Raw genomic sequence first — 13,987 nt, forward strand, 5'->3', positions numbered from 1 at the left:
TTTACAGACTGTCAGCCGCTTTTGCTTTGCATCTTAATCAAAAGCGTAGACACATTTGTTGAGTACTTCTGTCTGGTTTTAGAAATGTCCCTGCCGGCTTTACTGTAACCGTTTTCTTTTTGAGAAATCAGCAAGTTGAGCAGTTTGGGTCACTGACGCTGTTGGCAAAAAATACCCTAACAACCGCTCCTTGGTTGATCAAGTTACAAATATGTCTTTTTTCTGGCAGCGGTATTCAAAATTGTGGGCAGCCAGTAACTTCAACTCCAAGGTTGATGGGATATATCAAAGCATCTGCTTTCAATGTACTTTGAATCCCACATTCACTCTGGCGTTCCCTTTATTCTGTCAGTTACCTGCCATATAAGGAGCTCTTTTATAGCCAAAGTAACAAAGGAACAGCTGGAAGCCAAAAATCCCCCCAGTCACCACAAGGCCTGTGTAAGTAATACAGATAACATAGTTGAGCTGGGTTTACGTACCGCGGGTTTGGCATGTGAGAAGATGGTCCATTTGAGATCAGAAGTCTCCGTCTTCGTGTTCATCAGGACCTCTGTGAAGGAAAAAAAAGAAAAAAAGAGAAAAAACAAATGCATCACTCACGGCAGGAAATATAAAACTGACACGCATGAGATTCATTTACATTCAGAGAAACACACAGGTGACTTTAAAATCAAAGAGAGAACATATTTTGAGTATCACGTTCCCCGCCAAGTATCCGCTACGGCTTACAGCGGGATTACGGTAGAAGATGGAGTTTCACCAGTCAATTACATCTACAGAAACATTCCCCACTGCCATAAAAATTGTGTTTCATCTCATGTTTGTTTTTATTCCCCCCACGTCCCCCTTGTGTTCCCGGCTACACACCGTGCCTGTGGTCACGCTAAACCCGCCGCCTTCGTCCAGAGAGAGTTGGTACGAGTGGTCGGGACAGGACAACAGACTTACACAGAAACACGCTCACAAACATCCCAATGTAAAAAAATTGAAGCCCTTCCAGTCACGATCTGTGATTACAACAGAATTGATTTTTTTCTAATCTTTGGAGGGGGCATGCTGCCAGCTCACAAACAATCGGAGCCGCTCCGCTATGATTCAGTATCACAATAAAATCCGGGGACCTGAACTGCGTGCGACGTGGTGCAGAGTTAGTTCAGGGTGAAGGGACTAGTTTTTCATGCGAGGACTTTTCTTTTCTCCCCACAGCTGTGTCGGCAGATTGTCTCAGCTGAATTGGAGACTAGTATTCATACTGACGGGATGATGGTTTCTGTCACAGACCGGTTTTTAGAGCCCTGCGTGTTCCCCACAGAGGCTCATCTCAAGGGTGGAGGCCGTTTGGTTTTTTTAACCAATAAACAGGATTTAATGCGGCTCTCCTGTGTGCCACTATCAAGGCGAACACTTGCATGAAAATGGATGCTAGAGGAAATAGGGGGGTTTCAGTGTGAGCTTATCATTGGGGTTATTAAGATGTTTTGTTGAATTAAGCTCCCAATATAAGTCTCAACAGTAAAGTCTGGCATCCAACACCCTCAATAACACACACACACACACACACACACACACACACACACACACACACACACACACACACACACACACACACACACACACACACACACACACACACACACACACACACACGTGAATACAACACTACGTCTGAGTCGGCATTTAAAACAACTCTCTTTCCAGTTTTCTTTTATGGTTTTCGACATGTTTATTTTAGTCTTGGTACATTTTCTTTTTCTATTACGTTATGGATTTTAGTTATAATGCTTCATATAAATAAAAGGAAGCCTGCAAAACATTAAAAACCATATTTTGAAATAATATTGAACTATTTAATAATTTAAGAAGAAAAAGAAATTCCATCTGAATTCTGGATGAGACCAAAGTGTTGCTTTTCTCAACTGTTTAGGATGTGTTGTCTCCACCTCCTACTTCAACATGCTGCTTTGTTGTTCAAAACATCTGCTCTGAATACAAGAGCAAATCAATACAAATCAAATCCTACCCACAGATTCAGTGATTCCATCCGTAGTTATCCAAATGTGGGTATTATATGGCCCTGTTGTTCTTTAATACAACTTCTTCTATTGGTTTAAAGGGGCAACATCCAAATATTGGGATCATTTTGTTTGCCTCTCAATTGCTCTCAACATGTTTAAATAAAACTCCTTTAATACATTGATCCTGGTTTACATTTTCAACACTTAGACTAGAAATGTATGTTTCCTGTTGTCTGGCTCTTCAGTTTCTGAATAAATGATTAATCCATTCATTAATTGATTGACTTGTACAAAACAAATCCCCAGGAATTTGGATGATCAAATCAGTGTCTAGTTGCAGCTTCTCAAATGTGAGAAGTTTCCTCTGTTTGATGATGTTTTGGATTTAACATAATTTGTCAGCACACCTCCCATAGTTTGATGCCCGTCAGTGTCAATGTGAGCAAATTTACTGCCAGATTCATGAAAGTTCATCCCACCAAGTTACTTTCACTCTCTTATCAATAACTGATTACAGTCAGTTTCCTGTGGAGCTCTGTATACAGGAGAAAAGGATGTTTGGATAAATCTTTTACATAGAAAGATAAGAAGGCAGACAGAGACTCCATGAGCTCTGTGATTTGAATGTATTCAAACACCAACAACACTTGTAGTATTTCACAAAAATAACTGCAACGCCTACAGTTACTAATCTCTGTGATCCCGTGTACAGTGAGAGGCAATCACATTCGCCACTTAGCAAACCCACATCTCAATGAAACTCACATGAAGGCAAAACAAAAAAACTGTGAGATAAAGCCGAGTCTGGCTGGCGCTTCCTACCGAGACAAATATTTCAGCTGACGCCATTGTTTAACACTTTAGTGACGGTTAAAGATCAGATACTGAGGACGAAACTCGGTCTTTTCAGGATGGACTGTTGAAACTGTCTCTGCTGTTTTTCCACATTTAAATAAACTGAACTTAAAGGGATATTTGGATATTCTGGTAAATCAGTTTGCTGTTCCACTTAATGGAGGTGATTTTTTACTTCCCTTACTTATTAAAATGAATTATCCCACATCCCAAAGTTCCAATTTCTATAAAAAATGTAATGCTCCACTGCTTTTCTTACTTTATATCAAAACACATGTTAAACTGCAACACCTGAACGTTTTTATACAAAACGATTAATGGTGAAAGAACAAGTTGAAAACCTATAAATATCTGTCTGTTAATATCCTCGTTTTTTCCTAATGACTTCAATGATCGCTCGATCACGCCCACCGCTGCTCACATCGTGGCTCCTGATAATTGAATACATTAACTGATTGAACACACACACACAGTAACACACAGTAACACACACATTAACACAAACGGATTCGTCACTCCTTGTCCCTACTTTCACAGCCAAATCATTTCAATCTTAAAGCATTAAAAGCACCATTTTTGTCCCCATCACCTAGCCGACCAGCACATGACATCACTAATCGTCATGATTGCAAATGCAGCAGTTTCGTCATCATATCACACCGAGAGGTAAACGCAACTTTAATCAATTATTTATCACCCTGTTTCTCTTTCACAGTCGGCTAATTTTACTCTCTCTGTTAAAACTCCTCGGAGAAGAAACGCTACACTTGCCTCTCTCCCTCTTCCACTTCAAAACCACAGAAGCCCACCGGCTTTGTAGCAACAATCTGAGGCGATAAAGAGGAAGACAGGAAAGAGAGGAGAGAGGTGGGTGAGGAGGATAATTGGATGACAAAGTTCAGGCCGGTGCTTTCCACGCACCTTGTCTACCCTCGAGTTCACTCCAACATAATTAAAAAAAAAACACTTTTATAACACTCAGGCTGCCCTGTCTCCACCTCCACCCATCGTATGCACATCTGCCTCTGTTTCAAATGCAGATTATTTTTTCTTTTGAAGGAACGGAAAAAGAAACACAACCCCCGGCATGATAATCACTGTTTATCACGGCTCTATCATTAAGGTTTATGAGACAGGATATGTGTGAGCGTGAGTGTTTTCGATGAGATGGTGAGTGTTTCTATTATGTGCATGCACGGCCTTGCCTTTCACTGAAGTAGGCTCAGACTTAAGACCCGTTAGAGGAAGCTGGCGTTTCCCCCCCTGCATTCTTACAGCAGCGGCGGCCACCCACCGCCGGAAAACTGCCCCGAGTGTTAGAAAAATGTAAGAACAATGAGGATTCGTCATCCGGCCGTATTTAACACCCAAAACAAACAATTGTACAGTAATTACAGTACAGTCGTCCACATTAGGAGACAGTGGAGAAGTCTAAACTGATAAGGCTGCTGGCAAGAAAACTGAGCCTGAGCCTTGGAATTACAACTATGGAAACATATAGTACAAAAATATATCAATAGACATTATAGGACTTTTTATTCCAGGTAGAGACAATGAGAGGCAGGTTTTAACTAGGTGTGTTGAGCTATCAGAATAAGAATGGTGTAGTTTTTATTCTAATTATCAAACAGTGTGGGGAAAAACACAGGCAAGGAGGAAGGTATTGCTTTTTTTGTCAGAAAGGCAGACGACAATAGAGGGCGTTTTCTTTTGAAATGTAAAACCTGACCCTGTAGTTTTCACAAAGGGGGACTATATGGCAAATATTACACCCACATTTTCTATAGGGCCGTCTTTGGGCTCAAATTCGAGAGCATGACCCATTTGCATTGAATCCGAATTTTTCACCTCCGTGTGGGTTTCTTTCCCTGCGTACCCTTTCCCGCTACTGTTTTACACTCTCTGCCTGGCTCTGGAATGTGATAGGGAAATTATAGGCCTATGAACATTTGCCCCGCTTCAGCTACAATTAGACCTCATTTTAATTAAAGAAACAGAGTGCCAATTACCCTTACACACCGAGAGAAATGGAGACAGAGGAGGAAGAACGGAGGGGGTAATGAAAAAAAGAGGGAATGTGGAAGAGATGTTAAAGGATTTACAGATGACAAAATCTAGATGTGCTTGTCAGTGTGTTTTGCCAATACTACATCTGCGTTCCTCAAGCTCCTTTGCTCTCAGTGTCATCTTTCATCACGATCATTTCTTTTACATTAAGCCATGACAGGCTGATAAAAACTTGGAATCACTATAATGTATTTCTGTACGCTATACTTTCCTTTTACGTCATATCTTCCAAACATACAACGAAACCGTTGACATGAACCACATGTGTAAGCTTAATTGTTTAAACATAAAAACATTATTTTTGTCAGTGAAATACATTGCGTTTTTTTTAAATAAAATATTTTAATTAATACAAGACACAAAAGTGAAATAGATCATAAATTGATGAGCAAAATAATCTCATCTTCTTGCGTAACATTTGTTTGGTGGTTCGGGACTTGAGGCTGCTCCCTATGCTCCATGTGACATTTCTCGATAGTGGAGTCACTGTCCTCCAGGTATAACTCAAAACCTCATGTGCGTCGGGTGGAAACTGCTACCACATGTTTGAAAATATCTAAAGCCTGAAATCAGACCTGCTTATGGGATGTTCCGGTGCCTCGGGCAATTTAATACCTTACATGTTTCGCATTTAAATGAAAGGAATAGTTCAACATGTTGCAGGGAATGCGCTTATTTCGCTTCACTGCCAAACGTCAGATGAGAATACCACTTCTCATGTCTGTGCTGTAAGCTTATAGCGCGCAAACTGGAAACAGCTAGCATGGGTTTGTTCCAGTGTTTCTGCTAAGCTAAGCTAACTGGTTGTTGCTTCATAACCGTCACACAAACATGGGAGTAATATTATCTAACTTGGCAGGAAGCCTTAAAAGAGTATTTCCAAATATGATGAATAATACCTTTATATAAAAAAAAATCCCCCATTGTGGGTAATTTTTACTCCAGATGTTTCCAAGTGAGGCCAATATTCATGCATGATTAACTGCAGGTAAAGTTAATGAGGTTGTCTCCATTAACATTAGCTTGATGGATTACAGCTGCTACTAGAAAAGTCGGTGAAGTTTGTTTTGTTCGTTGGAAGTATTCAAATAATTCCTTCACAGGAGATTATCACTTTCATTTTATAATTGAAGCGAATGTCCTCCAGGTATTATTGAGCACATTTTACAAAGAATATCATCTGTTAATCTTTAAAAATGCAAATTTTGAACGTCCTTGGAACTCGGGTTATCTACCAAAGTGCACATGAAGAATGCAAATGGACAAAAAACGATTTCCCTTCGCAGGCTTCTCCAGCGTTTGTTTTGTGCGTGTAGGTCAGAGTGTGCACGTGAACATAACAACTCGTAAACGGAGTGTGTGTTTGTGTGTGTTTGTGTGTGTGTGTGAGCCCTGTTTGTGTGTCTTTGAAAAGAGTTATGTCTACTGAGATCAGACCTCAGCTTCCTGTAGTTCCCCCTTCCTGTCTCCTGGTCGGGTGGGATTGGGGAGGAAAGGGGAGGTGGGCGGGGGGGGGGGGGGCAGCCACCAACAAGCACCTCACTCATTGTTTAATCACTTTTTCTACTGTTTGACAAAAGTCCCCGCGACACGTGCAGATGAGCTCAGCTTCTGTAAGTGTGTGTCATGGAGTAGTGAGATTAAAGGGGGAGGAAGGTGAGACAAAGAGGAGTTGTTAATGTTTGACACTTTGTTCTTTTCTTGTCTTTAGGGGCGCATATCAATACGTGTTGTGGTTGGTTTCTGTTGCCGGGTCAGCATGTGACCCAGTGAGGGAGGGTGCTTCATGGGCAGAAACCAAAGATGGGACACTGCTGAGGATGAAACTGAACGACCCAAAGCATTGAGGATTAAGTACAGGTCATCAGAGGTTCAACGGACGGAGTCATTACATTAAACATTTACAGATAAGCATGTGTTTCCCCCAATAAATCCCAGAGTTCTTAGCTAATAATAAATTCACAACAATGCGGAAGCTTTTTTTGATTTCTGGTGGTTTGTCCCCAAACATATGTTATCATCCTTGGGCAAATCCCTTTAAGCTCAACGTTAAACATGAATACATCTGTGTATCACACAAAAAAAAGTTTCTCTCTGGTGTTTGAACACAAAACAAATGTAAAGTGGAGGGAAAGGGCTGTTGCATTATTCAAGGCGCACAAGTTCAAAGTGAATATTTACTTAATTCACAGCGGTATGAAGCGTTTTGACCCTCGTGTAAAATGGGAGGTTGAGGTTAAGAGGATATGAGACACCGACTTGTTTCTGGGGCCTTTTTATATATCGCTGCCTACGAGTAATGAGTCTTGACCCGCGGTGTCAACGGCAGAGCGGCACTTGTGCATCTTGGACTCTAACAGCCTTCCACCCTCAGACAAACAAAATCCACATAGCTGTGAGGCCAAAGATACTCCCAAAGAGACTACAGCAGATGAAAAATGATCATTATCTACAGCGAGGTGACAGCTGTGACCGCTTGGCAATATATAACAGTGTTATTATAGAAAGGTTTTGCTCTTGGACTGTTGGGGCGCAAAAGGAACTTACTAATATTGGCTGGATTTGAATAGATTTTAACATTAATTCAACAACAAGAAGAACCGAAAGAAAAAGCCTGACTTCATTTTTCTGGTTAAATTGTTAATCATTTGCAACTCACTTGACACATTTAAGAACTCCAAGCTTTAAACACATAATTTCGTTGCACTATCTCTCAAACAGCATGATTGATTAAATTGCTTAGCTTTACAGCATATTTCAGATACTTGGAAATATTGATCTGCCACTGAGTGGATTCACCTCCCGCTACTTCCAATTATGGGCACCACTCTGTGAAAACCTCCTCTTCAAAAATAACCCGACTCTGTGAAAAACTGAAAGCCTTCTTGAGAACATTGTTGCAGGCTACACCAACTCCCTGGTGGCTTCCTGATACAGAATCCTATAAGAGGAGGGATGAATTACAAAGGGAAAGTTTAAAAGACTTTATCATCTCAGTATATTTTGGGAGGGTGTACTGCACTTTCTAAGACTTCTGAGTATTTCCATAAGCCCTGTCGTCTTTAAATAAAGAATACGATAAGGTAAAAAGAGTTTTTTTAAAAACAATCCAAAACCCCAAGGCTATTACTTTTACTATCACGCATGACAAAAGAAAACATAAAATCATAACATCTCAGAGTCATCTATCCTCTCCCACGTTTTACATTTCTCTATTATTGTTTACACTATTTCTCTCTCTTCCCTCGTAATCCATGATTTCTTCACCTTAAAGTCCCTTTTCTCAGATGACAAAGATAAGAATCAACATGCTCCAGAACTAAACTACGTCAACTAGAAGCCTAAAGTGTAAAACTAACTAAATATACAAAGATATTTAAGTTTCCCCACACCGGCTGATTGTATCTAGTTTAATATCCTCCACGTAATCCTACCTGCTGTAGTACAGGAGGAGGAAAGTTCCTTGAAATGTGGGTCACACATGTATTGATTAGTGTAGCCAGACCGTTATATTCATCTTCTTGTACATAGTAAATCTTCTGCTGGAATCTGACTGAATTAAGGGAATATACCTTGATTCTACAATACAATTATATTTAATTAAAAAACATATGTAGCCTTTGAAAACATGGTGACATGAGGAATGCCTGGTTTTATGAGCATTTCACTCCTTTTAATTTAAAAAAAATTATGCTGTAACTCCCTCTGAGCTTAAAAAAAAAGTGTATGTTTTCTTTCATTGACCTTGATTCTAAAAGATTGAAAGGCAAGTGCTTTAGTTAACAGACGTGGGCTGCACAACACATTTAAGCACTTCAGTCTTTTAAAACACATGTTTGTGATGACAGTCTTCAGAGGCATGCTTGCTTTGGTGAATGTTTTACTTTGTAAGTCAAATGCTACAGTCTGTGATGTAGCATTTGACAGAAACTCAACAGAAACTCAAAGTCATACTCATCTACTTAGAAGAGATGTTTAGATTGGGTAATAGTACTCATTCAGTAATACAATTTAAAGATCATCCATCATCCGCGGAGGAAAAGAACGCACATTTAAGATGGAAAGCTGAAAGAAGACCCTCATGAACCAAATTAAGGTCTGAGAACTTCATACAGACACTTCCCGGCTGTGCCAATACACTGTATACAAGAAGTGGAGGTAGTCAATGTGACGTCACCATTAAGTTTGTCTTTTTGGATGTCACCATCTTGTTTTTTTGCAACCAGAAGTGAGTGTGATGCAACAAACAAAGCTGTATTTTTAGGCCACAAAAAGGTTAAAATGAACTTGTTTTAACAGAAAAAACACTGCGAGACGGTTAAAGTCGCAAGACGACCAGAAAACGTACAAGTAGCGACCTGTCAATCACAAGGTAGCCCCGCCCTAAAGCATACCCTGCTTTATTGTCCGTTTTACTCTAAATGGGACCGTAAGTTACTGAATGAACATCATGCTGTATTGAAGAAGACTTGAAACTAGAGATTGAGACCATAAATGGATGTTTACAAAGTTTACGGAAGTACTAAATTAAGTGAGAAGTGGGGTTATTTTCTCATAGACTTCTATACAACCAGAAAAAGAATGCAAGTTTAAGGCACTTTCACGTTGGTTTCACTTTTGTGCCTGGCAGCCATCATAAATCCTCAGTCTGTAGTCAGAACTGGCCTCTACAGACCAACTAGCCTCAAATGCCATGAGAAAGAGCAGGTTATCTGCTTGTTTTCAAACACTTTCTCGGTCGTCTTGTCTTCTCCGGTCCACAGGGCTCCCGCCTGAGGTCGGGGTCAGTCATAGACTGGCACCCCTGCAGGGCGGACACTCTGGAGACACGCGGCGCTGAAATCTGGGATGATCTTCCTAACCAGCGGGAGACTCTGCCACCCCCGTGATTGCTGTGTCTTCCAGTAATTGAAGCAGATAGTTTGCCACTACCGGCACAGATTAATTAATAGCATGTTTGTGTCTTGTGTCATTTAATCGTGAACAGAAAAGACTGGGCTCCTTTCCAACATGCTGTAATGTGTGTTCACTCCCAGGGCTGGAATGATATATTATCCTATAGAGTAACAGCAGCAAAATTAACTTCCATTTGTTAGAGCGAAAAAAGCATGGAAATGTGATCTTTTACAAACTAACATATGACAGGTGGTGACCTATCTTATTTCAAAAGTGGCTTGATGAAAAACCCACATAGCTCTATCTACCGCTGCGATGCGTCTAACGAACTCTCAATGAGCCCCAAAAATGTCTACTGCTGTTCTTCTAACGCAGTGGGGTTATCAAAGCCTTTACTAAAGCAGAATCTACAATTCATTTTGGGGGGGAAAAAAATAAATCTTGCAGTAGAAAACGCTAACGCTAACACACACACACACCACACACCACACACACACACACACACACACACACACACACACACACACACACACACACACACACACACACACACACACACACACCAGTGACTAATCTGCAGTGGGAGGTGGACAGCTTGAAGCTAACATTGCAGACTCCAGCTAAATAAACCATCTAAGGATTGACACATCTAAGTAGAGATACAAGGAAACAGACTCTGCGAGAATTTTCTCTTGTATTTTGACACATCATGCTTTTTTTTTTTTTTTTTTTTTTTTTTTTTTTTCATATTCCAGCATCAACAGACACACTGAGCTAATTATCTTCATCAGTCTATGCAATGCTCCACCAAGCCTGCGATTGGATGTTTATGTGGCGGTGACCGATACATCTCAAAAATAAAAGATGGATCCATCTCTTTGCCATTTGTTACAAAGAGCATTACTTTCCTTCAGCGGCCAAACACATCATGTTTTCAGCATGAATTCAGTAGCTTGCGGGACTAATAAAGGATTATCTTATCTTATCTTATCTTAAAAACGGATTTTGACAACCAACAACATCTGAAATATGGATTGAGTATATTAATGCAATGACTCTTCTTCAAATGGACGGATAGGGCTGAGCTGAGAAAGCAGTCAGTTATCATTGAGGAAATGGTGATGTGCAAGAACATGAGGGGAGGAACATTTTCTGTGCAGCACTCCTTAAAAATAAGATACGAAAGCTGCCAAAAAAAAGAGGCGTTTAATGTCTCTTTTACAGGACTGACCCTCTCCTATGTGGAGCACGACTCCCTCTTAAAGCTCTTAGCTGTGTGCCGGCTGTAGGAGGGCAGCTAGCGCACAGGAATGTGTCTGTTATGCCGCTGGTTCACTGCAATATATGAAAGCAGGCCCTGGGAGACATGCCGAAGCCGTGTGCGTGCATGAAGGTGGAGGGAAAAATATGTATGCGGGTCTCGGAGGTTGATGTCGAACCAAGTGGATTCCATTTTAACTTAAAACGGGCATATCGAGCACCAGATGTAGGTCAAACTTTGACGCAGTGAGAAAAAATATCCCAGACTCAAAATCGAATCAAGCCCACTGATGGAGCGTGCTTCAATCTGAGAATTCCTGACATCAAGGTTGCTTTTTTTTAATCAATTCTTGCACATCCAGCCTCAGACGCGACACCCCCCCCTTCAAGATTTCATTATATTTTTGACGACAAAATGGCAACAACGTAAAAAAAAAAACCCGCCTCTCAATAGATTCTTTTTGTGCTCAGCGAACCTCTAACAGCTGTGATCCACGCGTCAGATAAATGAGAACGATGGACCTGAGATAAATAGCTTCTTCTTCCCCGTATAATTAAAGGCCTTTTGAATCTCTTTGTTATAATTACATACTCATCCCATCACATATATCTCACATATCTGGCCTCAGGTGTGCGTGATCACAGAATGCAAATAGCCAATATACATACTTTTGCTCATTATGCAGTGTGCAGACGTGCACACACTTGCATCCCTCCTTGCCCTCTCTGCACTTGCTCTCTCTATTTCGTCGACTCATGCCGCCCCCCCCCCGGTCTCTCCTTGACTCACTTCAAAGAGAACCCCCCGTCCCTCTAAAAGTGCCATTCTCCTTGGTGCTTATGGCTGATAGGCTGTGGCCTCATTCCCTCTTTGCTGCAGCCTGTCCCCATTGTGTCCCACTCTCAGAGAGTAGCGAGTGGGTGGAGGACAGACCGGCTCTCCAAAGTGAACGCCTGACGTGGATGTATGTGCTCGGAGAGTGCGTCCTCTCGCCGAGCTAAAATATCATCCACCTGCAATTCCCGGCTGCCACATGCATCCTTCACAGCGAGAAGAGGGGGGAAAGGGTGAGAGGGAGAGAGAGAGGGAGAGAGAGAGAGAGAGAGAGAGAGAGAGAGGGAGACACGGACAGAGAGTACTTGTGGCACTCGGATGCCTGTTTAACTCTTGAGGAAGCTAATCATGGGATTGAGGTGCTGAGGATGATGGGCTACAGGCTTTCAGAGAGGGGGGGGGAGGGTGGTTGCTTTAAATGCAAATCCCTTTCTTATAAAAATCGGTTCCGTTTAAAGGGATTTCTGGGAAACGATCCACATTTCCACGGCAGGGGAGACAGTCGGCAAGAGAAAAACACCATAGCACCAGTCAAACATCAAGGAGACAGAGGACGTGGAGAGAGTAGCAAAAGAAAAGGCTACACGTCTGTGGAAGAAGGGGTCGAGGCTCAAGTAAGGCCTCTTCAATGAAAATATCCTTTCTGTGTCTGAGACACTTAGGGAGTTTTAGTTTGGACTGAGGAGCATTAAGCTATTCGTCATGCTAGTTATGACACGGAGGAGATAGGAGGTAAAAGAATAAACAGAATGTGTGGGAGACGGGAGAATATTTCAAGTTTTTAGAGCTTTCCTTCCACTCAAAGCGATCCATCAGCAGATTACATAAATATGAGCATTGAATGTTTTCATTCCACGTAAAGAAGCCTGTCACATGTTGTTTGGCTAAATGGATTTATAAGCAACTGGTGAGTGTTGCGGTATTTGTTTAAAGCAAGATACAGATGTGGACTGGTTCTCCCCTTGCTGCTTCCAACCAACCGTTTCCAATCAACAGCATTGCACAATATTATCAGAGTGCTTGTGGGGAATTTTTTTTTGAACATCATTGTCAACCCACTCACATTAGAGCATGGAAATATATCTGCTTTTTACCACACCAAATATGAATGGATGCATCATTTTTCATTTACAGTATGTTTTCAATTCATGTAACTTTAACGGAAATGTGAATTTATGACCAGTGGTCTCATTACTCTTACTTGGCCTATCTACTTGTAGCTGTGTGAGCTCATTGTTCAGGATGGAGGCGGCACGTGTGGATTGGAGCGCAGAATAAAAGATGCTAATGTCACCTCTTTTGTTTAGGGTTGCTTTGGTTTGGGAGGGTGCGATATGGAACAATACCACGCGGCTGTATTTAAAGTTTGCAGGAGACAGGATGACACTTCAGCCCTCTTTCCATCAGCAGAGGCCCCCAAAAAGTGCTGATGACTGTTTTTCAACCTCCCCAACAACAAGTCGGGCTTCTGCTTAACAAATCACACTGGCAGCTGCACTCTCCTGTTGCATTATGTGAAAAGATGATTTGTAAATGGAAGGAGGTAACAGCTGCGGTAGCCTACCATAGTGCAGGAGCCAGAGATTGCTAGTATGGAAAAGATGGATTTACAACGTTGTAAAAACTGTAAGCACTAAGTACAGGCCTCCCAGACAAAAAATAATCAATTTTACTAAAGAGACGCCACCTTAACTTGATGTTCAGCAGTCAATCACACATATTTCTCCACCGCAACCGATCTACAGTGAAGTTGCATGAACACGAGTAACAAGATCCGTATGGTGCATTTTAATCCACCTGATTTTATGCACATGTTTAATTTGAATATCAAAAACCAGAGCAGACTTTTTTGTTGTTGTTGAATATCACAAAAAAGTTTTTAAGCTCGACTGAGGTGGTGAAAATGGTGTGTCGATTAAAACAAATGCGACAAATTGCAGTAGAAACACACTTAATGGATTAATCATGATGAACAGGAAGCATGTGACTTATTTGTCATTGACGCTTCCACTCCATTGAAGTGACAGAAGATTTAGGCAGACGAAAACATCAATTC

At 41.2% G+C, this 13,987-nt stretch overlaps 1 protein-coding gene across 1 annotated transcript in view; it reads right to left on the reverse strand.

The window, feature by feature from the left end:
• ephb4a (eph receptor B4a) overlaps window positions 1–13,987 on the reverse strand; it is a 35,834-nt gene that overhangs the window by 17,955 nt on the left and 3,892 nt on the right. Inside the window, exon 2 of the mRNA XM_054625199.1 lies at window positions 483–553. Coding sequence (XP_054481174.1) covers window positions 483–553 — 71 coding nt within the window. The remainder of the gene's footprint in view (window positions 1–482; window positions 554–13,987) is intronic.

The sequence above is a fragment of the Anoplopoma fimbria genome, chromosome 24, assembly GCF_027596085.1.
Source record: "Anoplopoma fimbria isolate UVic2021 breed Golden Eagle Sablefish chromosome 24, Afim_UVic_2022, whole genome shotgun sequence".
Lineage (NCBI taxonomy): Eukaryota > Metazoa > Chordata > Actinopteri > Perciformes > Anoplopomatidae > Anoplopoma > Anoplopoma fimbria.